This window comes from Mesoplodon bidens (genome assembly GCF_964165515.1).
Source record: "Mesoplodon bidens genome assembly, chromosome: Y".
In the NCBI taxonomy this organism is placed as follows: Eukaryota; Metazoa; Chordata; class Mammalia; order Artiodactyla; family Ziphiidae; genus Mesoplodon; species Mesoplodon bidens.
The window spans coordinates 49,299,427-49,324,367 of NC_138180.1; the positions used below are offsets into that span (position 1 = coordinate 49,299,427).

Here is a 24,941-nt window from a genome sequence, read left to right on the forward strand (position 1 = left end):
CTTTCAAAGTGATGCAAAGCATCGCCGCTTCCCTATGGGAATTGTCTGATGGGCCTTTTCTGTAAACAAATGCAACTTTTCATAGCTAGTGTGCAGGACAGCCACGGCTACAAAATTGGATGCTTTTTTCCCCTGGTGTCTGCTTGATTCTGTGAAAAATGTGCTCATTTGAGATTGTCTTTAACTTGGAAAATGAGATGATTCTCTTTGGGTTCCTGACTCATGACCACCGTCGGGATAGTAACAATTCAGGGTCAAGAAGAGTCATGTCTGAATTTCAGGTCAAATTCAACAGCATGGGGATGACTTTCATGTAACTGAAAAGAACATGTTTGGGGAACGTTTTGGGGGGACAGTGACCTCATCCCCCCACGAATGTGCTATCTTTCTCTCAGCTGAGTCAGTGACCCATGTACTTGGGGACGTCCCTCCGACCCACCTGTGCCTGGTCTACTCTGGGGAGGATTTGGGGATCACAGCAGAAGGGAAAGGCTTGGGGGACTGAAAAAGAGGTTAACTTGGGGCACAAGGTGAGTTACTTGTTGCCATATTCAAAATAAGCTGATTCATGGAAACAACCTAAGTGTCCGTCAACAGAAGAATGGATAAAGAAGATGTGGCACATGTATACAATGGAATATTACTCAGCCATGAAAAGAAACAAAATTGAGTTATTTGTAGTGAGGTGGGTGGACCACTCTGTCGTGCAGAGTGAACTGGGTCGGAAAGAGAAAAACAAATATCACATGCTAACACATATATACGGAATCTAAAAAAAAAACGGTTCTGAAGAACCTAGGGGCAGGACAGGAATAAAGACGCAGACGTAGATAGTGGACTTGAGGACATGGGGTCAGGGTAAAGGGTAAGCTGGGACAAAGTGAGAAAGTGGTACTGACATATATACACTACCAAATGTAAAATAGATAGCTAGTGGGAAGCAGCCACATAGCACAGGGAGATCAGCTCAGTGCTTTGTGACCACCTAGAGGGGTGGGATAGGGAGGGTGGGAGGGAGACGCAAGAGGGAGGGGATATGGGGATATATGTATACATATGGCTGATTCACTTTGTTATACAGCAGAAACTAACACAACATTGTAAAGCAATTATACTCCAAAAAAGATGTAAAACAAACAAACAAAAAATAAGGTGATTTTTTTCACTGTAGAGTAGGAAAGGAAACATTTTTAGAAGAAAGCACATAGATCTTTGATAAATTAAAGGGAATCCCAAGTACCCAGAGAGTCTCTTTCATAATTAAAAGTGTTTCCACCCGTAAACATCAAACATTCTGCCATATGTGAAGAGAAAGCAAGATCAATTATACGTAGTCACACGTACGTGAAGAGTTTCAACTTATTCTGCAAAATGGAGCTGAACTGGGTACAGCTTGCTGTTTTATCTGTAGTGCTCTATGGAAGAAGTTTTTTGTGGTCACCCAGCTAGATGTCAGCAAAATTTAGTGGGAGAACCAAGTCAGTCCCCTTGCCTTCATCAGACATTAAGTGATACCAAGCATTTGGATTTCTTTTCCAAACTTGGAAAAAAGAAATGAAATCGAATTTTCATTATGGAATAGGAGAATTGGGCATGCCAATCTCTATTAAGAGGGGGCATGGTCATAGACTCACTATGGTAATACTCTATCTGCTTGCAAAGATGAGGCTGACAGGTTTTCACTTTAATGAATTAATGTATTTAGGTATTATATTTTTGTTGCCTATGTTTTATATCACAAATAAAGAGTGGCCTCCATTTATGTCCAGAATCAGCTTATTTGGAGACGCAGGGGGGAATGATTTTTCTGCATATCCTGGGGTGGTGGTCACGGTAGGTATGAAGCAAAGATTCACTGCCAAGAGGAATCTCATATAGGCACACCACGGGGTTGAATTAGAGAATTCTCATGGCAGCAATGAGACTGTGCAAAGTGAAAATCTCTATGTGTAACGCTGGGACTGCTGCTCTTTTTACCTGAGCAGAAACCCTGCATCAGCGGGCTTTTCATTTCTCACCAAGCTAAGATGGGTCAGGAACAACACTTGCTTCTTGAGAATTACAAGGCTGTACTTGAAGGAGGGCGGTCTTCTCAACAAAACTCCTCTCATTCAATGAAAAATGTGGAAAAATGTGAGGCAACCTCATTAAGTGATTGTCACATAGCCTGGGTCCAACTCTCTGAATGTGTTTATTCACCTGAGAAACGTAAATTTAATATTGCTTAAGCAAGAAATCAGGGAAGCTGATTTCCACCAATCTTAGTGGGAGAGAGTTAGGCTGTTTTCTAAAGAGTAGATACCTAATGTATCAGATTTATAGATGGATATTGATAAATATAAGGATATTATCCAGATGCTCTTATTGAAAAGTTTTGATGAGGTTTTCATTATACAGATAATGACATTTTCCTTAAAAGAGCAAGAATAAGCTTTTGAGCAGAATTCTCAACCTCAGCACTCCCAGCATATTGGGCTGGATCACTCCTTGCTGGAGGGTGGCATCCTGTGCATTGTAGGGTGTTTAGCAGCAACCCTGGCCTCTATCCACTAGATGCCAGCAACATCCCGAGTCAAGACAATCAAAAATGTCTCTAGACATTGATAAACGGCCCCTGGGAGGGACAGTCCCCCCAGCTGAGAACCATCCCTTTAGATGGTCAACGTCTCCAGGGCAGACACACAAGGACGTCTTCTAGACCTGGTTGGTAACATGATCTAAATAGTATATTGTGAGACCATTTTATTCCCATGAGCAACCTGGAAGCAGATTGCTGTTTTCTTATCTGTGCTGTGTCTTGGAGGACAATGACATCTTATAGAGCCTTGGACCATCAACAGGTGAGATTCATTGAAAGAACCTTCAATACTCAGAATGGGTTCCACTGATGACACTGGCTCATGCACAAAATGTCTGGGTCAGCTTAGGAGGGAGGCTGCTTCCTTCCTCCATGGGCACGTGGGAGAAAAACAGGATGACCCCCGTTAGCCTCAGATTGGGGTGGGTACGACGTGCCGGCAGCAAGATCTCCCTTTAGGGATCTTCCTCTTGGCCTCTGAACTTTTCCCTTCCCTTGGCTCTTCCCAGTGAGGTGGAAAACCAGTTAAAGATAGTGTGAAAGCAGGTGGTTAACACCTGCTTTCCAGTGGTTAACACTCTGGGCTCCCAATGCAGGGGGCCCGGGTGCGATCCCTGGTCAGGGAACTAGATCCCACATGCATGCCGCCACTAAGAGTTCGCGTGTCACAACTAAGAAGTCTGCAGACCGTGACTAAAGACCTGGCACAGCCAAATAAATAAATAAATAAATATTTAAAAAATAATAAAAATATAAAGATACTGTGAAAGCAGAGAGCACCGACGAATTTAATATCATGAACCATGAGAGAAAAATGGACTGAATGCAACTATCTGAACACTCAGTGTGCCCTGGTCATGCAACAATTCAGATTTATTCCAAGGGAAAGAACCAGGGCCAAAGACTAAATAAAATAAGGAGAGTTTTCGTTTTCTGTAAGAAAAGACTTTTGATGAGTTACTCCTGCTAAGTTTTCTGTCGTTAGAGGGGAAGAAGAATAGTCTGATTGGAATAGAAGCTCTCAGAAGCCCCTTCAGCCCTCATAGTGATGATTCTCTGAGCCCAGATGGACGTGAAACGTGTAAGTGGAAACAACTCTGCTTCCCTACCTGTTACCTCTCAATATGGCGGGTGAAACAAAAAGGGCAAGTGTTCATGCATCTCTCCTCTGCACCTGACATGCTCTAGTGCTTTCCATCCTGTGCAAGTATGAACCCATTTGCAGGAGAAGAAATCAAGGCCCAAGAACTTCAATGCTTCGGCAGCAGTGAAGCCACAGCAGTACAGCTCCGGGAATCTCTGCTCTTCTCTGGAGCACCAGCTACCCTGACGGTGTGGTCCAGAGACCCACGGGGATGCCTGAGACCTATGAGGAGGTCTGTGAGCTCAAACTGTCTTTGCAGCAATTCAAAATGTTATTTGCCTTTTTACCACCACTCTTTCATGAGCTTATGGTGGGTTTCCCCAGTGGCTCCATTATCACTCTGTCAGCCGATGCAATGTGTGCTTGGGCTCTCTTGTGTTTAAAAACTTTTATTTCCAGGTTTAATTGCTCATATGACAAACACTGATAGATATCGCCCACAGAAACACAACATCTTTGGGCTCCTGGATCTGGGAAGAGTGTACATGGATCTCGAGACCACAAAGTTTGAGAAGGGCTGAACTGTATAATTCTGCCTTTCCCATCTGTGTGTGTGTGTGTGTGCATGTACGTGCGCAAGTGCACTTTGAGAGGAAGGTATACCTAATGCAGAAATTTGAAAAAAAAAAAAAAAAGAAGAGTGAACCAAGGTTGGTTGTGCACAATGGGAGGTGAGCAAACCTCTCCACGGACTCAGCTCTGGCTGAGCTGTTGTTTTCGTCTCTGGTTTCCAGCTTCCTTTTGGTTCTGTCGGCAGCTGAATTTGAACAAGATTTGCAGCCCGTGTGCCTGCCGTCACCCTGGACTGCCACCCAACTAATGAAAACAATGAATCAGGGTGCCTCACTTACAAATCTTCAGATTGGTAATAACACTTAAGGAGAAACCACTGGCAATGCCATCAGAAGTTGTATTTAAATTGAAGAGAAAGACATTTCATTTAGAACTTGCTAAATGAAGACGTGCTGGGAAAACAGGGGCCTGACTGGGCACCCCACTGCCCTTCTCGCTGCTGCAGCAAAGAGCTGGTGAACAGGGCCGGGAGGAGAGGTGTGGGACGAAACAAGGGAGGTTAGAGGGCATCTGCCCAGGTGCCCTTCCGCAAGCCGATGATGGGCACAGACGAGAGAGAGAGAGAGAGAGAGAGAGAGAGAGAGAGGAGAGAGAGGAGAGAGGGGGGAGAGGTTCCACGGAACGCCAAAACAGGGAGGCTCAGTTAAAGACCGTCCATCCCATAGGATTTCCCTGGTGGCACAGTGGATAAGACTCCACGCTCTCAATGCAGGGGACCCAGGTTCAATCCCTGGTCAGGGAACTAGATCCCACATGCATGCTGCAACTAAGAGTTCACATGCCACAACTAAGGAGCCCATCTGCCACAACTAAGGAGCCCACGTGCTACAACTCAGGAGCCAGCGAGCCCCAACTAAGGAGCCCACCTGCCGCAAACTAAGGAGCCCATCTGCCGCAACTAAGACCTGGTGCAACCAAATAAATGAATAAATAAACAAATATTAAAAAAAAAAAGACTGTCCATCCCCTTCAGGCTTTGGACTTTATTTCCCACTGGGATAACAGGATGGACAGAGCAGTGTTTACATTGCTGGACCCACCAGTCAGTCCCATAACTGGGCATGGATAAAGGGTCCAGCCGGAAGTAGCATATGCCACCGTGCAGGCGAATCGGAACACCCTTGCCCACAAAATCCGAAGGAGACTGCCCCGAGCACCTGGGAGTCACAGTACCTGTCTTCCGGCAGAGGGGACCCCGCAAGTTTGACCACCGTGGGGAAGATGTCCATGTTGCTTGTTGGCTCATCAATCTCCAGCCCAGCCTGGATCACCCCTGGCCATCGGAGGATGCCTGGAACCCGGATGCCTCCTTCCCAGTTGTTGGCTTTTCCCCCTAAAATGCCGAAGGAGAGGCATCAAGGAGATTTATACGTCTTTCCAACACGTACCTCAATGCACTCGTCAACGCTCAACGTGGGGTGGCCGATTTGGAAGAACCTAGTGATTTAATGACATGGATTCAATGAGAATTTCACAAGCAATACTGTATCTCTTGTGGTGAAAGAAATACATTGGGCTGGCCAAGAAGTTTGTTTGGGTTTTTCCATAAAATGTTACGGAAGAACCCAAACAAACTTCTTGGCCAACCCAATATATATATGTCATGGTTACTACATGCATGACACACGGCCAGCAATGCCTGGTGGACACAAGTGCTGACTCTGTAATCAGGGAGACTCAAATCTTGCAGCAACAAAGACTTATAACAATGTTTCTAGAGTCATGGGGTTCAAATTCCATTTCTACTTTTTACCACTGGTGGGAGGCAAAATAATGGCACCCCCAAATGTCCACTTGCAACCCCTGGAATCTGGGGATATGGTACCTTATCCGACAAAAGGAGAGATTATTCTGGATTATGTGAGTGGGTCGAATGTAATCACGAGGCTCTTTATAAGGGAAAGAGGGAAGCAGGAAAATTGGCATCAGAGCAGCTGAGGCTGTAATCAGAGAGACTGGAAGATGCTACGTCACTGGCTCTGAACAGAGAGAAAGGTGCCCCAAGCCAAAGCATGCAGGTGGCCTCCCGCCACTGGCAAAGGCAAGGAAACAGCTGTTGCCCGAGAGCCTTCATAAAGGAACACAGCTCTGCCGACACCTTGATTTTAGCCCACATGGACTCATTTTGGACATCGGACCTGCAGAACTGTACGATCATCCATTTGTGTTGTGTTGAGCCACCAAATGGGTGTGGTGATTTCTTGCAGCAGTCCTAAGGCAATGAAAACACCAGTTCTGTGCCCTGGGGGACATGGATCAACCGGCTGTGCCACACATTCCAGACACTTAACATGTGAGTATTCTGCAGGATTATGATCCCCAGCCTGAGAGACAGGAGACCACTGACCATAGCCATTTTCATCATTGCTATTCTTTTATTACGGGCATAGCTCTTGCTGTTTAGTTGGGAAAACGAGCTTTGCACGTAGGAGGCCATGCGAAAATAACTAAATAGAGCATGAAAGGGGTATCAGGAGGGGCTGGAGGGGTGAGCTGGGAGTGGGTCACAGTGTCAACAGAAGATGCTCCCCGGGGTCTCTCACTAATGGTCCTTGGGGAATGGAGTCAGCAGCACGGCAGCCTTGGGCTCAAAGAGGCCAGAGATGCTGGGTCCCTCCAGCAGGGACCCCGCGGATGGGCGGGAAAACACACACGCTGCTTCCCCAGGAGTAGTCCCCCGTGACTTTATAACAAGCTGCGCGTAACTCTGATTGCAGCCCAAGAAAAAGCACAGAGGATGCCTCTTGCCTGGGAACACGGGCCCTGAAGCAACAGACTTCGCGTTGGTTTGCGAAGGAGAAAGAGGGGTAGCAGAGAAGGAGAGGGGATTGCAAGGGAGATACAGAAAGAACAGGTGAAGCAGTGTGGATTCCTTCTGAAAATGTCTGAACAGAGAAAAGAGCGTGGTCTAAATTTAAAATCTGGTCGCGTAATTGTCAAATTCACGCGTTTAACATCCCGGTGGCACTCGGCCGTGATAGGAAGTCACAGACAGATGATGGCTGAGTTAATCTCTCCAGGACGGTGCAGAGAAAATTCTTCTACCATTCACTCCGAGACTCTTGTTAGGAACAGCTGTCTCTAAACCACGCTTCTATTTTATTAAAATTTTTTTTTATTGTCACGCTTCTATTTTTGTCTTTGCACACGCTGCCACCTGGCAGGTCAAATGCCTTTGAACGGCAAGAGGGTATGCTTGTCATTCTTTTGCTTCATGTGGGCACAGAGTTCTTTGAAATACTCTATTTGTCATTTTTTGTCCTCTTGGGCATCTCCCCGCCCGATGACACTGGTTCCCTGGATTGATGGGAACCACAAGGAAGCACATGACGAATCTAAGTCACACTGAAGTCTTTCTCACCCAAGATGCTACAGTTTACGCTCTGCTCGATGTATTCAGTCCAGGGACTAAAACCCCACCAATTACAGATGGGAGATGTGACAAAACTGCCCAGGTTCCATCAAACTATCATCCACCTGTTATCGGGGCAAAAATAAACAGCAGCCATCTGCTCGTGTCACTGCTTGAAGGTAAAGAACTGAAGAACACCCTTAAGATAACTGACCCGGTTTCAAAAGCTAAAGGTGACTATTTAAGCAAGACATCAAACGGCTAAATCATCTGAGCCAGGGGGTGGCACGTGTTTCCTTTGCAAAGCCAGGAAGTAACTATTTTAGGTAGTTTGGGTGGCTTGACCAACTCCTCAAAAGCTCAGAAGCAGGAGGGCCAGACACCAACAAATCAACATGGCTGTGTTTCAGGAAAACTTGATCTACAATATCAGGCATCAGGCTGGATCTGGCCCAAATGCCATAGTTTACTGAGCCCTGCTCTTTTTCTTTTCTTTTTTTTTTTTTATTGGAGTATAGCTGATTTACAATGCTGTGTTAGTTTCTGCTGTACAGCAAAGTGAATCTGTTATACATATACATATATCCACTCTTTTTTTTTTTTTTTTTTTTTTTTTTGCGGTACGCGGGCCTCTCACTGTTGTGGCCTCTCCCGTTGCGGAGCACAGGCTCCAGATGCGCAGGTTCAGCGGCCATGGCTCACGGGCCCAGCCGCTCCGCGGCATGTGGGATCTTCCCAGACCGGGGCACAAACCCGTGTCCCCTGCATCGGCAGGTGGACTCTCAACCACTGCGCCACCAGGGAAGCCCTATCCACTCTTTTTTTTAGATTCTATTCCCATATAGGTCATTACAAAGTACTGAGTAGAGTTCCCCGTGCTGTACAGTAGGTCCTTTTCAGTTATCTATTTTATATATAGTAGTGTGTATGTGTCAATCCCAATCTCCCAATTTATCCCCCGCCCTTACCCCCTGGTAACCATAAGTTTCTTTCCTACATTTGTGACTCTATTTCTGTTACGTAGATAAGTTAGTTCATTTGTAGCCCCCCCCCTTTTTTTTTGATTGATAGATTGATAGATTCCACGTATAGAGCCCTGGTCTTAAAGTTACTGAATTTAGATTTGGGGAGTAGGGTGCGTCCATCAGCCCTCACCATACTCCATAATATTAACTCCTTCACTGTTAGGGGGGAAATGTCACCGCAACTTCCACTGATGGTTTATTTTTTCACTTAATTGGACTCCTTCGTATCTTCTGCAAGAATGAAAAACTAAAGAATCTCTCCTTCAGCCTGAAATGTAAAGTAACCACATCCTGGCTCTGGCCCACCCTTCCAATACCATTCCTTAGTCGAGCTGAGTCTCACCTAAGTGCCCCAGCAAACAACTCATCCTATCCCGCCTTCCGCAAAGTTCTGTTGCTGTCTTCTCTGCCAGGATTTCCCCCTAACCCCCAATCATTTCTATAAACCCTCAAAAGCCTGCATAACACGCTCTTCCTATTTAATCAAGGCTTCTACACCCACTACCACACATAATGTCTTCCTAGTCTCCATTTCCTGGGCATTTTTCAAGGTTCTCGTTCATGGGATGTGTGGCAATCAATGCGATCCCATCTCATCATCCCAGCGGGACCAAGAGTACTTGAGAAGAAACTCAAATCGACTGTTGAATCAACTGCGGTCCAAAGTGTAATACCTTCCAAATAGAGAAGGTCCAATGTATGCAGTGAACGAACGAAATAATGGATGCATTGATGCAGAGTATTCCTGGGGGAAAAAAAAAGAGAATCTTGGGCTTCCCTGGTGGCGCAGTGGCTGAGAGTCCGCCTGCCGATGCAGGGGACACGGGTTCGTGCCCCGGCCTGGGAGGATCCCACATGCCGCGGAGCGGCTGGGCCCGTGAGCCACGGCCGCTGAGCCTGTGCGTCCGGAGCCTGTGTTCCGCAACGGCAGAGGCCACAGCAGTGAGAGGCCCGCGTACCAAAAAAAAAAAAAAGAAAAAAAAAGAGAATCTTACAGATGGGAGTGGTTATAAACTCCTGTTTCCAACCTCTTTTGGTCCCTTAACTTTGCTAGGCTTTTTCATTTCCCTAACCTGTTGCATTCCAAAAGTTCTCTCCTCCAGAGTCTTACCCAACGAGCTCATCTTCTTAGCCTCACTGTGCATTCCATCCAGGAAAATGAGCTCAATTAGCACAAAATAGGTCAACTCCCTGCCCTCCCAGACCTCAGTTTATCTACTGATGTCACATCCCCAACCATGTCCCCATGTCCCCCTCCAGGCAACCTTGGCCTCCGGCATCCACAGACCACATCACTCCCACCTGCTCCCTCTCAAAAGTGAGTGATCCAAACACTCTATTATCTAACCACAAACCTCTGCCTTCCAATACAGCTTTCTCAACCTTGGGCCCAAACTCTGCAATATCGAACCCCATCGTACCACGGTCACACGTTTTGTCAAATAAAACCCAACGCAGTCAACGCGTCGAAGCCTGTGATCATTCGGTCGTTCAGTTTTCTACTTAAGTGGACAGTCCCAATCGTTCCAAGTGACACTTCAATTTTCGGGATGTTTGCTACCTTTATCCTGTGTGGTCCCGATGACCAGCTCAGATCATGCAATATACCATTTCCATCACACTCTTGCTAAAAGACTGGATCCCAGAGAACCTCTGACACATATTCATGCCTTCCCAGTACGGTACCAGCCCTCAATGAAAATATCTATCTGTTCTCTGCAAATCGAGATCTTCTCAACTTTGCGCATCTGGTTCAAGTGACCAAATGGGGTCCCTTCCTGTTCCTGGAATCCAGTGTTCCCCACGTGCAGCTGGCATGCCAACCCTCCCCCAGAAGACTACTTGTCACCCCCATGCCCCGCCCTACCCCGCCTTCAGTGGGCAACTCTGTTTCCTTCTGCAGAGAGGAAACAGAAGGCTTCATTTGGGAACACCTTCAAATGCCAGCCACTATCCCTTCTCAATGCACCAGCATCTACCGTCCGCATTCCCTCCCAGACTAGACAAGGTCCCTCCCTCCTGGCAGAGATCAGTCCTCCTACAGGTTGGGTCTCATTTCCCACAGTCTTCTCAGAAATCTGACATTCTCAGCTGTCCCCTGTACCTTCACGATCCGTCTACTGAAGTTGACTTGAGAGAATGAAATACTCCAACCTTCCCCATGACAAAGCACCCCTTTCACAGCCCGTCTCCCTGCACAGACACATTTCTGAAAAGGATCTGAGAAACGGCTCACCTTCCGGCCCCCTTCTAGCCAGCCAGCCTGTGCCCCTCGCTCTCCACTGAAAATACTCAAAGGAGCATCACATGTGTAATATACACAATGGACCCTTGGGGTCTACATGCTACTTGACTGTTTATCAGCATCCATTTCTATGAACCATGTCCTTCCCTCCCCTCCCAGTTTTCTTCTTATTTCCCTGTCACTCTCTCCGTATCTCCTTTGTTGGATCATCATCTCCCGTATCACCTTTTATGTTCGGCTTCGTCCCTGACCCTCTTCTCTTCTTACACTAAATGATCCCATACACCAACCCAATATAGGTCTCTGCCCAGGAGTCCTAATTCCTAAAGGGAACCTCTGTCTAGCGAGTCACACCAGCCAAGCACGTAACAGACAGCTTTGATGTTTTCCTTTCCCTCAAGCCCAATATCCAATCAATCACCAGTACCACTAGGTTTACCAATACAACCACATTGATTCCTTGCCCTCTTCATTGAGTTCAACCACTGATGCTTCAAACCTAAGCTCAAGTGGTTTTTCATTTACATATTCACTCAAAAATAATTTCTTACAATATGTCAGGTACTATTCTAGGTTCTAAGAATACAGATGTGAGCAGAATACATCTGGATCGTAGTTCTTGCACTCTGGCAGGTAGCAGTATTCCTTGACCTCACTAAGGGCACTTAGGACACACTTTGCATGTACTGACTTCTTAATCATCGCAACAGTCTTCTACGATGTTCCTATGATAACAATCCTATGATTCAAATTCTGAAGACAAGGGAACCAAGTCTCTGCCTGGGAGTCCTAATTCCTCAAAGAACTTCTATCTACCCAGTCACACCAGCCAAAAACATGAGACATCTTATGTTACCCCTCAGTTCATCCTTATGCTCACTTCTTTACCCTCTCCTTAGAGTGGATTTGGGTGGTATTCTTGACCTCCAATTTTAACTACTACCCAAATGGCAATAACTACACACACACACACACACACACACACACATATACAAATATATATAAACACACAATATATATACACACATTTCTATCTATCTGTCTACCTATGTCTGTTCACCTCTATCTATCTAGCTAGCTAGCTAGATAGCTAGCTACCTACCTACCTACCTATGGCTGTCTACCTATCCATACATCCATCATATCTATCTATCCCTATCTATCTATCTATCTATCTATCTATCTATCTATCTATCCATCCATCTCTATCTGTCTATCTATCTACTTCATTCTATTGGACATACTAACATGGATGTAGGGTACCTTTCATCAGCTACGTCACCCAGTATCCCTCATTGATACCTTCACCTCCAGCGACCTTGGGCTGCTTTTCTGCTCCCTGGAAGCATCTCGCTCCTGCCTGGAATGAACTCTCCACCTCTCCTCTCCCAGCCAACACTCCCAAACATCAGCCTGCAAAAGGTCCGTGTCTCCTGGGAAGTTCTCTGAATTCCCAGGTTGGGGGAACAACGTCTAATCGTCCCTTCTCAGAGCTTCCTTTCTAGTTTGTTATTCTGAAACCACCTCCTTAGATGTCCATCTCAACCAGAGAATATGAGCTACTAGAGGCTGGGGACCCTGTATTTGCTGTCATTATGTCCTAGAAGCCAGCCCCAAGCCTAGCATACTATGGAGGCTCAATATTTGCGTGCTTCTCAGTGGAATTTAACTGAAGGAGTGAACTGATGGGTGAGGATAACATGTGAGCTTCTTTCAGAGAGGAAAAGCCTGGGGAAGCCTGGGGGATGCCTCCTGGCACACAACTCCTGATACCAGCCAGACCAGACAGCTTTGCCCTCTCTTGGGGAGCGGATGAAAATGTTTGCTAAAACCTGAAGAATGAACCTGAATGTAACCACCCCCTAATAAACTACCAGAGCCTCTTGTAGGTTTTTTTTTTTTTTTTTCCTCCAACAAAAGCATCCGTTGCTCTGAAAGCTGTGTGACCTCATGAGGCAAAGAGCCACCAAACTCAGTGACTGTAAGAAGCAACTCCTAAGCCATATGGACTCTGGCCAATCAGCGGCTTTTGGAATTTGAACTTCAAGGAAAACTGCCAGAAACTGCAGTGCCTTTCTTGCAGGCATCAGGGAATTCGGAAAGCATTTCTCTGCAGGTGGAGAAAGTCTACTTTCAAGAACACTCAGGAAAATACGATTTTCAGCCCTCACACCCACCAACCAATGCTTCTTCAGAAGCTATCTATAGAGTTAATTTATCTGCTCCATTGGCATTTATTACTTGCCTTTAGGCAGAGTAAGAGGGAGGCGGGGGTTGAGGGGGGAGCCTCCTGCTGGGTGACCTTGACTTGGGAGAGGAATGAAAAGGAAGCCAGAGCTAGGAGTCTGATGTTCTCATCAGAGACTTCGGGGAATTTTCAGCTGTGAGGAAGAGGAAGGAAACTCTAAACTCTAAGAAAATCTTAGGGAAGTTATTCTGGTCCCAGCTAAGGGAGGATATTTTAGGGAAAAGGTGAAAATAAGTTTACAAATATTACATGCTAGGGAGGGTGTGGAGAAAAGGGAACCCTCCTACACTGTTGGTGAGAATGTACATTGGTGCAGCCACTATGGCGAACAGTCTGGAGGTTCTTTAAAACACTAAAAATAGAGCTACTATATGATCCAGCAATCCCACTCCTGGGCATATATCCAGACAAAACTGTAATTCTAAAAGATACGTGCACCCCAATGTTCATAGCAGCACTATCCACAATAGCCAAGACATGGAAAACAACCTAATGTCCATCGACAGGTGAATGATAAAAGAAAATGTGATATATACGTATAATGAAATAGTACTCAGCCATAAAACGAATAAATAATGCCATGTGCAGCAACATGCGTGGACCTAAAGATTATCATACTAAGTGAAGCCAGACAGAGAAAGACAAATACCATATGATAGCACTTATATATGGAATTTAAAACATTTCACAAATGAACTTATCTGTGAAACAGAAACAGACCCACAGATATAGAAAAGAAACTTATGGTTACCAAAGGGGAAAGTGGGGGAGGGATAAATTAGGAGTTTAGGATTAACAGATACACACTACTTTATATAAAATAGATAAACAGGGCTCCCCTGGTGGCGCAGTGGTTAAGAATCTGTCTGCCAATGCAGGGGACCTGGGTTCGAGCCCTGATCTGGGAAGATCCAACATGCCGCGGAGCAACTGGGCCTGTGCACCACAACTACTGAGCCTGCGCTCTAGAGCCCGCGAGCCACAACTACTGAGCCCACGTGCCACAACTGCTGGAGCCCATGCTGCGCAACAAGAGAAGCCACCGCAATGAGAAGCCCATGCACCGCAACGAAGAGTAGCCCCCGCTCACCGCAACTAGAGAAAGCCTGCGCACAGCAACGAAGACCCAATGCAGCCAAAAATAAATAAATAAAACAAGTCAATTTTTTTAAAAAGTTAAAAAAAATAGATAATCAACAAGGTCCTACTGTATAGCACAGGGAATTATACTCAATATTTTGTAATAACCTGTAAGGGAAAAGAATCTGGAAAAAAGAGATACATGTGTGTGTATAAATGAATCACTTTGCTGTACATCTGAAACAAACACAACATTGTAAATCAACTATATTTCAATTAAAAAAAGAGAGAGAGAAAAAACTAGTAGTGTCACTATCCCCTCAACCCCACAAAATTAAATTAATTTTTTGAAATGCAGACTACAGCAGAATCTAATGTTCCTCTGATTTAAAGGGATTAGCTGTTGAACTCTGTGTAGTGATTTAATCACAGCCATTCTACCAAGGTGGTCCATAGATTTCATTAGTGAAACAGACTGAGGAATACAGAGGCATCACTGAGCTCAAGTAGTATAGGTTTTTTTTTTTGTTTTTTTTTGAGCGGGAGGCTGAATACTGACCCCTAAAGATGTCCATGCTGGAATCCTTGGAACCTTTGAATTTTACCTTGTTTTCTGAAAAAGGGACTTTGTAGATAGGATTACATTACTGATGGTGTGATGGGGAGATTATCCTGGATTATCCTGGGGGGCCCTAAGTGACAGTAGGAGTGCCCTTATTAGAGTGAGGCAGGATGGGATGTGACTAGAGAAGAGAAGGCAATGGGAGGAAGTATAGATCTTTTGGGGCAGTTCTGACGAAGACTGCAAATCAGGACTGTTCTGAAACGATGCTCTTTTGATCAGTGAGCTCAAATGGTGTGATTTCTCTGCGCTTGCATAAATCATAGGAGTGCGCGCAACTTCACAGCTTTAGAAAACGAGGCGTCTTGACACTGAGAAGTCTTTGGTCATTCACCATAGCTAGAAGGAAGCCGCGTCTTTTTTTTTGAGCGTCATACCATTAACAACGTTTCACTGTGAACTTGATTTCAACTAAACTTGACAAAGGGATAATGCTTCGCAATAGAGTAGTGGCTGAGACATTAATACAGTGTCAGACACCGATGGTAGTTCTAGCATTCAAACAAAGCATTTCTAACACATCCAATATGTTTCTTTAAAAAACAAACAAACAAAAAACAGGGAACAGCTATGAGCATGCTTTTCAGATTGTATGAGAACCCCAGTTCCAAGGCATCATTCAGACCTTTGACACTCTCTTTCTGACTCATCCCCACCATCCACTTAGGTCTCTGAAGAGTCAGCCATCGACGCAAAATGCCCACACATCTCCTTCTTTTGATCATCAGGCTCCCTCAGATTCGTCAGCTGGTGGTCACCTGGTCATCTGTCCCCAAATCAAGGCTCCATCGCACCATATAAGTGACTTTCTTAAATAACGTATTCCTTGCTAACAGCTTCTATTACTGTGATTTATGTACACGTCTCGGCAGCAGCCACTAAGCAACTTTGGAACCTAACAGACCTTCACCGGGGGGATGAACGGACTGGGGAGCCAGTGCATGAAATGCAGTCTGTGACTCCATCTCGAGAGACACTATCATGTATAAAACAACATAAAAACAACCTCCGCACACAGCCCATAACCTCAAGGAAATACGACGAAAGCACCTCATCTTACTATACAGGAATACATACTTTCACTTCTCGCTCCTCGAAAATAAGACTGAATAGAGGAGGGCTGGCTGAAAGAGTGGGTTAATCCTGTTCCAAGTAGAGACACCTGGTCAGTCATTTCACCCATGCTGAGTATCAGTCGTGTGTCCTGCACTGGGGAGGGAACGATGGCAAGCAAAGGAAGTGGTATGAACATCCAGCGAGGTTGTCCACACCCGCACCAAACAGGAATCCTTCCCTCCTGGGTGCCAGGTAACGGAAGGTGTAAACAAAGGTCCGGGCCCCCCGGTGCTCAGAACTTGAAAGGACTGAGATGTGCATGTCGAGGATGTAAATAGAAGTATAAGGTTTCACAGGCTACGTGCTGCCTTTGGGATGGGTGACAGACTGCCTTTTCACTGTCTGTTTGGCTCAGGACTGGTGTGATCCAGCGTTACCCCATTCCTGCCAGTTTGCAGAGTAAGCCATGTGCTTCTCTCCTCATCCTAGCTCTACTGAGGAGGGTATGTGGTTGGGAGAGTGGAGAGAGCTCGAGGTAGACGGACAAGAGCTCAAGCACACCCTGGCTACCTCCTTCCCAGCCTGGTCTCCTTTGGGAACATTTCTTGGGCCCTGTTGGCCGAGTGAGGCTCTCCTTGCTGTATGCACCACTGGCATCTTGTGCCAAGAATAACCACACCCTTGTTAAATCGCATGGGCCTCCTTAGGCTTCCTCCCACCACCCCCAACCCAACTACCCACCCAACCAACCAACCACCCAACCAACCAGCCACTGACCCAACCACCCACCCACCCAACCATCCACCCACCCAAACAACCATCCACCCACCTACCCACCCAACCGACCACCCACCCAACCAACCACCCAACCATCCACTCACTCAACCAACCACCCAACCAACCAACCAGCCATTTACCCAACCAACTATCCAACCAACCACCCACCCAACCATCCACCCACCCAAACAACCATCCACCCACCTACCCACCCAACCGACCACCCACCCAATCAACCACCCAACCATCCACCCGCCCAAACAACCAACCACCAACCTACCCATCCAACCGACCACCCACCCAATCAGCCACCCAACCATCCACCCACCCAAACAACCAACCACCCACCTACCCACCCAACCGACCACCCACCCAATCAGCCACCCAACCATCCACCCACCCAAACAACCATCCACCCACCTACCCTCCCAACCGACCACCCACCCAACCGACCACCTACCCAAACAACCAGCCATTTACCCAACCAACCACCCAACCATCCACCCAACCGACCACCCACCCAACCAACCAGCCGTTTACCCAACCAACCAACCATCCAACCATCCACCCAACGAACCAGCCACCCACCTACCCAACCCATTGACCATGGGCTCCTTTAGGGCAGGGACCGTATTGTTGCCTCTAACCCAGTGCCAGATACACAGCTCAATCAGGGTTTTGTAAACTAATGGATGAAAGCACTCCAAAGATTAGCATTTCATATCTTTGTAGGTAAACTCTGATTTCCTGAGTCCCTGGGAATCTGTGAAACATCCATGTGAGAGAATAATGAAAGGGCAATAAAGCACCTCATGGCTTTAGGGAGCAAAATTCAATGCGCTTTCCTACGTGTCACGCATCTTGCTTTATTCAGCAGCCCCTACTCTCTGGGACACCTTGCTTTGCCTCTTTGCATGGTCACTTCTAAACATCCTCCCATATGTTACATCCAACCCACATCCATTGCAGATTCGGGTGGTGTCCTAACCCTTAGCACGGATATGCCCTTTGAGGTATCTCACCTAAGTCTTTGTGAAATGGGCCACATGTTATTATAACCAGGTATCTATGTCTCATATTCACAGAGTGTATGTTGTATAAGCAACTTGGGGTCAGCAGATGGGTCTTATCTAATATCCCCAATGACAGGTAGCCTGATCCATCTTGGTGGTGGCTTAGCTAATGGTGTGTCAGGAAGGAAGCATCAGCCCACAATGCTGTAGCATATGGAGATAGGCAGAATAATGACCTCCCAAAGATGTCAGCATCCTCATCCCCGGACACTGTGACTAGGTTACCTTCCGTGACAAAAGGGACTCTGCAGATGTGATTAAAGGTCTAGAAATAAGAAAAATTACTCTGGATTATGTGGGTGAGCCTGACATAATCACAAGGATCCTTAAAATTGCAGGCAAGAAAGTCAGAGTAAGTGAAAGAGATGGAATTATGGAAGCAGAGGTCAGAGAGAAAGAGAGAGAGAGAGAGAGAGAGACAGAGAGGAAGGTTTGAAGACACTGCATTGGTGGCTTTAAAGGTGGAAGAAAGGGTCCATGAGCCAAGGAGAGTGAGCACCTCCAGACGCTGGAGAAGGCAAGGAAATGGATTCTCCCCTGGAGCCTCCAGAAAGATGCAGTCCTGTTACCATCTTGATTTTAGACCAGTGAGACCCATTTCAGACTTCTGACGTCCAAATACAAGTTAATCGTTTTTTGTTGTTGCTGTAACAAATTAACACAAACTTCCAGGCTTAAAGCAACTGTAGTTGTAGAGGTCATGGGGGGATGGTGTAAGGGGTCTTGTTTGAACCAACTATACATATGGGGCTGAATTTACATTTAGGGGGAAAACACCCTCATTTTAATGTCTGGACACAGACTGCGTGCCTTTAAGTTCTGGGGGGGGACCATACCGGAAATGGTCACTTTGGCCACCTGAGTTTTCAATGCCTGTGACCCAATAAAGCCCTGTATGGTTCCAGTGGCAGAAGAACAGCACCACAGCTCCAAGGTCCAGGACAAGGTGATGAGGGGGTCAGCTGCTGGGGGCAGGCAGAGCACAGAGCTGACACCATGGCATTTCCCACCTGGATAGATTTCTCACCTTTATAGATTCCATTACTGCCTCCGTGCCCTTCCCCTTTGACGGTCACCTCCTCTACGTGTGCTCCTTGGTCCGAGGAGAAGTAGACCAGGGTGTTATTAGCCAGTTTCAACTCATCTAGAACATCCAAGATCTGCCCTGAAGGGGAGAAAACACTCAGTGTTAAAACAGTGCAACCTTTACAAAAGAAAGGGAGGTGATTCGCCCTCATCGACCTGTCTGTTAATTTCTGATGGTGAGAAGGAGATGGTCTTATACACTGAGCTCTCCTGGGCTGAGACACAGTCACTGAATTAAGTATCATCTACAAGCATCCTTTGAATGTCTAGGCATCATGGGGTGACCCTGTAGGGAGACCTGATAAAGGATTCTAGAAGAATTAGGCTCACAGATCATGAGCCCCTTGGAGGAAGATGCCGGAAGAGAGAAGCCAAATCACTGCAATCACCAGCTGGCCTGAGGCTATAAAGAAGTCTATTGGTTTTCCTTATTGACTGGAAAAAACTAAATCATCACTGTTCCTCTTATACAAACAAACATCTCTAAAACTATTTTATGATGAATGACCTTTTTCATAGTTACCACAGACACCCAGGTCTAAAACTGTCCATCATGAAAATGAATATTCCTCACACGTTCCTTTTTCTTCTCCTCACCTTCTTTCCCCATACTTCACAGTGTATACTAACCCCCACAGAGCAACCCTTCAAAGTATAATGATACCATGGTCCACAATGAGAGTAACGGGTACCATTTGTTGAACACTCTGCCTGCAAAGGACTTAATTCCATGTTCTCTTGATTACATCATACTGAACCCTACGAGTAAAGAGCATTGGCTCCATTGCACAGGTGAGGGCAACAGTGCTCCAAAAAGACACAGGACCTGTTCAAAGTCATGTAAAACCCAAACTCTCAAACCCTGCAGAGTTCAGTGGATGAACTCAATGAAAATCACAGAAGAGTAAACAAACAAAAAAAAAGACATGAAGGAAAAAAAGTTCGAGCTACATCCTGAAACACCCATGGATGACATGATAATGATGGCTGCTGTCTTCTTCAAATGAATCCAGGAAGAAGGGAAGTGAGCACGGAGCATGGATGAATAAAATCAGGCGTGACTTCATTCATTGTCAAATGTGGATCCAGGGCATACGGCAGTTCACTGCACTTTTCTCTCTGCTTCTATGGATGCCTCCAATGTTCCATAAGAATAAACAGAACAAAACAAAACGGAAGCCAGCTGAAGGTTGAAGAATGGGCTGAAACACGGACTCTCTGATTAGGAAGCTACCACCTGCTCTCAGATCAGAAGAAAATGATGGTCAGACGAGAGGTATATAATTTACAGTTTTCATGGAGATTGCTATATTCACACGCTGCCAATTTAATTTGGTCTGTGCATGCAGTTATTGTTCGAGGTATTACAGGGTCTGACTCGGTGTTTTGATGTTTGACAGCTAACAGCTTTTAAGTCTCACCTCTGTCTCTTCCACGTGTGCTCAACAAGCTACTAAGAAAGCCTGGGGGCTCCCTCCCCCAGTGCCCGTGGAAGGTTCAAACTATGCCAGCTCCTACCTCCATGTGGGAACCCACATCCAAGCCCCAGCTCCTACCCACCATGAAAGCTGAATCTGTCTCCTTTCCCATCTCCCTCAAGCCATCTTCAGACCAGCCTAGGCGCTGTCCTGCTTTCCCCAGAAAGCCTCAGGATATGTGAGTTACAACCTTTTCCACATCCTCTTGGTGTGGCCATAGCATCACTTGTCTCGACAGGGGACCATCTCTTCACTGTAGGATAACCACACAACTGGAATTCTAAAAGGACACCAGGCATCCTTTGCAGCAGAAATAATAACTGAATTTGGGTAATCCTATCCATCAGGCAGGTTCACGCCCCCCGTGGAGACAGGCCCTGCACTCCAGGGTTGCACCTTCACCAACTTGGGCCAGAAAAGGGGTAGGAGGCCGCAGAGACAACCCTCCACGGAGGTGGCAGAGATGATTTCTGGTGTGAAAGCAAGACCCCAGTGGCCTGTTACCAGACATATTCTTGCTACTTGGTTGCAGTGCCACAGGCTAGAGTACATTCAATCTTCCTCAGTGTTTTAACTCATATACTAAACATACCTAGAAGCCACACCATATACATAAATGTCATCCTCAGGACCAAAAATAATATGCACGGGGCCATTTTAGTGATTTGTCACCCATGATAAATCATCGTCAGCCAGACATTTATCGCGCTGCGATTTGGTTCAGCTAAGCAGACCACGTGTGCACTCGGGCTTGGGGGAGTTCGACTCTGACACTAATTTAAGGCTTATCACTTTGAAAATGATAATTAGTTTAATGAGTTCACAGAGGAAGAAGCAACAAGGCGATGTAACCCCCACTTCACACTTTTTTTTTTTTTTTTTTTGCGGTACGCGGGCCTCTCACTGCTGGGGCGTCTCCCGTTGTGGAGCACAGGCTCCGGACATGCAGGCTCAGCGGCCATGGCTCACGGGCCCAGCCACTCTGCGGCATGTGGGATCTTCCCAGACCGGGGCATAAACCCATGTCCCCAGCATCAGCAGGCCGACTTTCAACCACTGTGCCACCAGGGAAGCCCCCCGCACTTAACACTTTGAAAGAAAAATGCCCCTTTTGGTGCATATAGTAATTTCTAAATAAAATAACAAAGATTAGGCAGAGAGCACAGGATTCAGGGTTTTACTTCCTTGGGTGTTAATTGGTATTTTGCAAAAGGGCATACAACCACGCACCTCCATTTCAAATGAAATTCACCTTTCATATATTACACAGAAGTATCTTAGCATGAATAAAATGCTGTGAAGAAATGCCTTTTTTTAAAATGTGGCTTCCGTGATAACTTCTATGGACGCAATGTAAATATTTAGAGCACGTTTATTTACAACTGCCAAAACCTTGGAAGCAAGCAAGGTGTCCTTCAGCAGGTGAATGAATAAACTAACTGTGGTCCATCCAGACAGTGCGAGATTATTCAGTGATACAAAGAAATGAGCTATCAAGCCATGAAGAGACATGGAAGAACCTTAAATGCATATGGCTCAGTGAAAGAAGCCCATCTGAAGAGACTACATACTGCACGATTCAACTCTATGGCATGCTGGAAAAGGCAAAACTAGGCAGACAGTAAAAAGATCAGTGCTTGTCACAGGTTGGAGGGGAGGGAGGTAAGAACAGGCGGAGCACACAGGATTTTTAGGGCAGGGAAAGTATTATGTATGATGCTGTAATCATTACGCATTTGACCCAACCCACAGTAGGCGCAATTCCAATGGTGAACTCTAATGTAAACCATGTATTTTAATGGATAATAATGTATCAATATTGGCTCAGCAAAAGCAACACATGTACCCCGCTAATACAAGAGATAACATGGCAAACTGTGTGCAGAAGAAATGAATATAGGAAAACTCTCTGTACTTTCTACTCTGTTTTTCTATAAACCTAAAACTGCTAAAAAAAAAAAAAAAGAAAAGTCTACTGGGAATTCCCTGGCGGTCCAGTGGTTAGGAGACTGCACTTTCACTGCTGAGGGCCCGGGTTTGGTCCCTGGTCGGGGAACTAAGATACTACAAGCCACATGGCACAGCCAAAAAATTAAAAAAACATTTTTTTTTAGTTTTAAAAAAATTTAAAAAGAAGCATTATTAAAATAAATACATATTTAAAAATAGTCCAGTAATTTTAAAAAGATGCCTTTCAAATGCACTGTTGGCTCTGAGACTTCCTCGTCCATGCATTCAACACGTGTTCGTAAGAGCCTAGTAAACACAGGTTAAAGACCAGGGCACGCAGAGGGTCATGGATGGCGTTTGTTCCCAAAGCCTCCTGGTGACCCTTGCCTTTGCTCAAGCTAGCTACATCTCCTACGTACAGATTCCCCTCTAGGCTATTTTCATATCCAGACGAACCTGCAGCTGCATTTACGATCCAGACTCCTTCTACTAAAATATATCTTGCATCCTTCCCCATTTTCACACCCCTCCCTAGATATTTCCTCCAAATTCCAAGATTTCAAATGACCATGATACTTGCTACATGATACATGATATTTTCTTTGTCCCCATCAATTTTTCTGATTCATTGCCTAGAGTGATAACTTTATCCCTTTCATCAGAATCGCTGCACACCACTGGGCTGGGATTAATACGAGAGAATCTAGCTGAGGCCACCATGCATTTACACACAGAAAACCATCAGATTTCTGATTTCCTTTTAGTTCTTTTTCTCCTGCAAGAGGCACCCTTGTCCCTCATAACTATTTGGGTCTTATGCCAGAATCTCATTCAGAAAGCCCGGAGCCCATTAACCATTAAATTTTTCATGAGATTGATCCTATAAAGGTCTAACATATTTCTCTTCTAAAAATTGTGCCCAGAAATCTCCTGTGGGAACAAATACTGCTGGATTAGTCTTGCTTTCAGACCCATACATTGGAAGTCAGAGGTCCACAAATATTATCTTTCAGAAGGTTCTCCAGGTATAATGATACCAATTTATGTAGGATGATAGTTTTGAATTACCGATGGTGGGCTGCAGGATAGCTTATAAATGAAATGCTTTATTTCCAAAGCTTTCTCACATTCTTCCTGGAATGAAACAAATACAGGAAACAAGCCATTTCGAGAGCACTTTTTTATTTAACCAGAGACAACAAGAGCTCGCACACTGGAAAAGATGAGAACTTGTCATTCTAAAGGAGAAAACCTGGTGCTGTGAAAATCAGGGTCCTTCCTCTTTCAGGTGTGAAGCCTGGGTCCTGGAGAGTTTGTTCATTCCATTAATTCACGCCACGAGCAGGTACCAAGCCACTCTTTGGAGTCAGGGCTGTGGCGTGCCACATAGGAGACAAGGGTTTCTGGTGCTTGGGCAGAATCCTAGCTCTGACGTGAAAGGGAAGTGCTATAATGTAGAATTAACTGCTCAGGCTCTGGCTTCTGGGTCCTGACAGAAGCCAACCCGGTTTGAGTCCTGGGTCCCTGGTTTGCTCACTGGGGTTCTTTGCCTCTAAGTCAGAGGTGATAACATGTAATAGTAGAAGGTTGCCATAAGGGATGAAAGAGAATTGCATCTCAAACTCTTAGCCCAGGACTAGGAGTGTTCAGTGCAGCTCAGCTCTTACAATGGAGTTAAAAATCTGAGTTAAGCAATCAGTTTGCCTAAAATCCAAGCTACAATGAGGTATCATCTCATACTCATCAGAACAGCCATCATCAAAAAGTCTACAAATAACAAATACTGGAGAGGGTGTGGAGAAAAGGGAACCCTCCTACACTGTTGGTGGGAATGCAAATTGGTGCAGAATCTATGGAGAACAGTACGGACGTTCCTTCAAAAACTAAAAATAGAGCTACCATATGTTCCAGCAATCCCATACTGGGCATATAGCTGGAGAAAACTCTAATTCGAAAAGATACATGCACCCCAAGATTCAGAGCAGCACTATTTACAACAGGCAGGACATGGAAACAACCAAATGTCCATCAACAGGTGGATGGATAAAGAAGATGTGATATCTATATCTATATATCTATATCTATACACACACACAATGGAATATTACTCGGCCATGAAAAAGAATGAAATAATGTCATTTGCAGCAACATGGATGGACCTAGAGATGATCATGCTATGTGAAGTCAGAAGGAGAAAGACAAATATCATACGCTATTGCTTACATGTGGAATCTAAAAAAATAATACAAATGAACTTATTTACAAAACAGAGACAGACTCACAGACAGAAAACTAACTAATGGTTACAAAAGGGGAAGGGGGGAAGGGATAAATTAGGAATTTGACATTAAAAGATACACACTACTATATATAAAATAGATAAAGAACAAGGACCTACTGTATAGCACAGGGAACTATATCCAATATCTCGGAATAACCTGTAATGGAAAAGAATCTGAAAACGTGTATATATATATATATATATATGTGCGTATATATATATATATATATATATATATATATATATATACACACATATATATATACGCACATATATATATATATACATATATATATATACGCACATATATATATATATATATATACACATGCACATTGTAAATCAACTATACTTCAATAAAAATTTTTTAAAA

The 24,941-nt window shown here is 45.2% G+C and overlaps 1 protein-coding gene across 10 annotated transcripts in view; it reads right to left on the minus strand.

Annotated features, from left to right (window-relative positions):
- The window catches only part of LOC308609617 (steryl-sulfatase-like), a 169,530-nt gene that overhangs the window by 13,738 nt on the left and 130,851 nt on the right, over positions 1-24,941 (minus strand). For all 10 annotated transcript variants that reach the window (XM_081223343.1, XM_081223346.1, XM_081223344.1 and 7 more), the window contains 2 exons: positions 18,801-18,938; positions 5,469-5,628 (listed from right to left, as the gene is read on the minus strand). In XM_081223343.1, the coding sequence (XP_081079469.1) occupies positions 5,469-5,628; positions 18,801-18,938 (298 nt within the window). The remainder of the gene's footprint in view (positions 1-5,468; positions 5,629-18,800; positions 18,939-24,941) is intronic.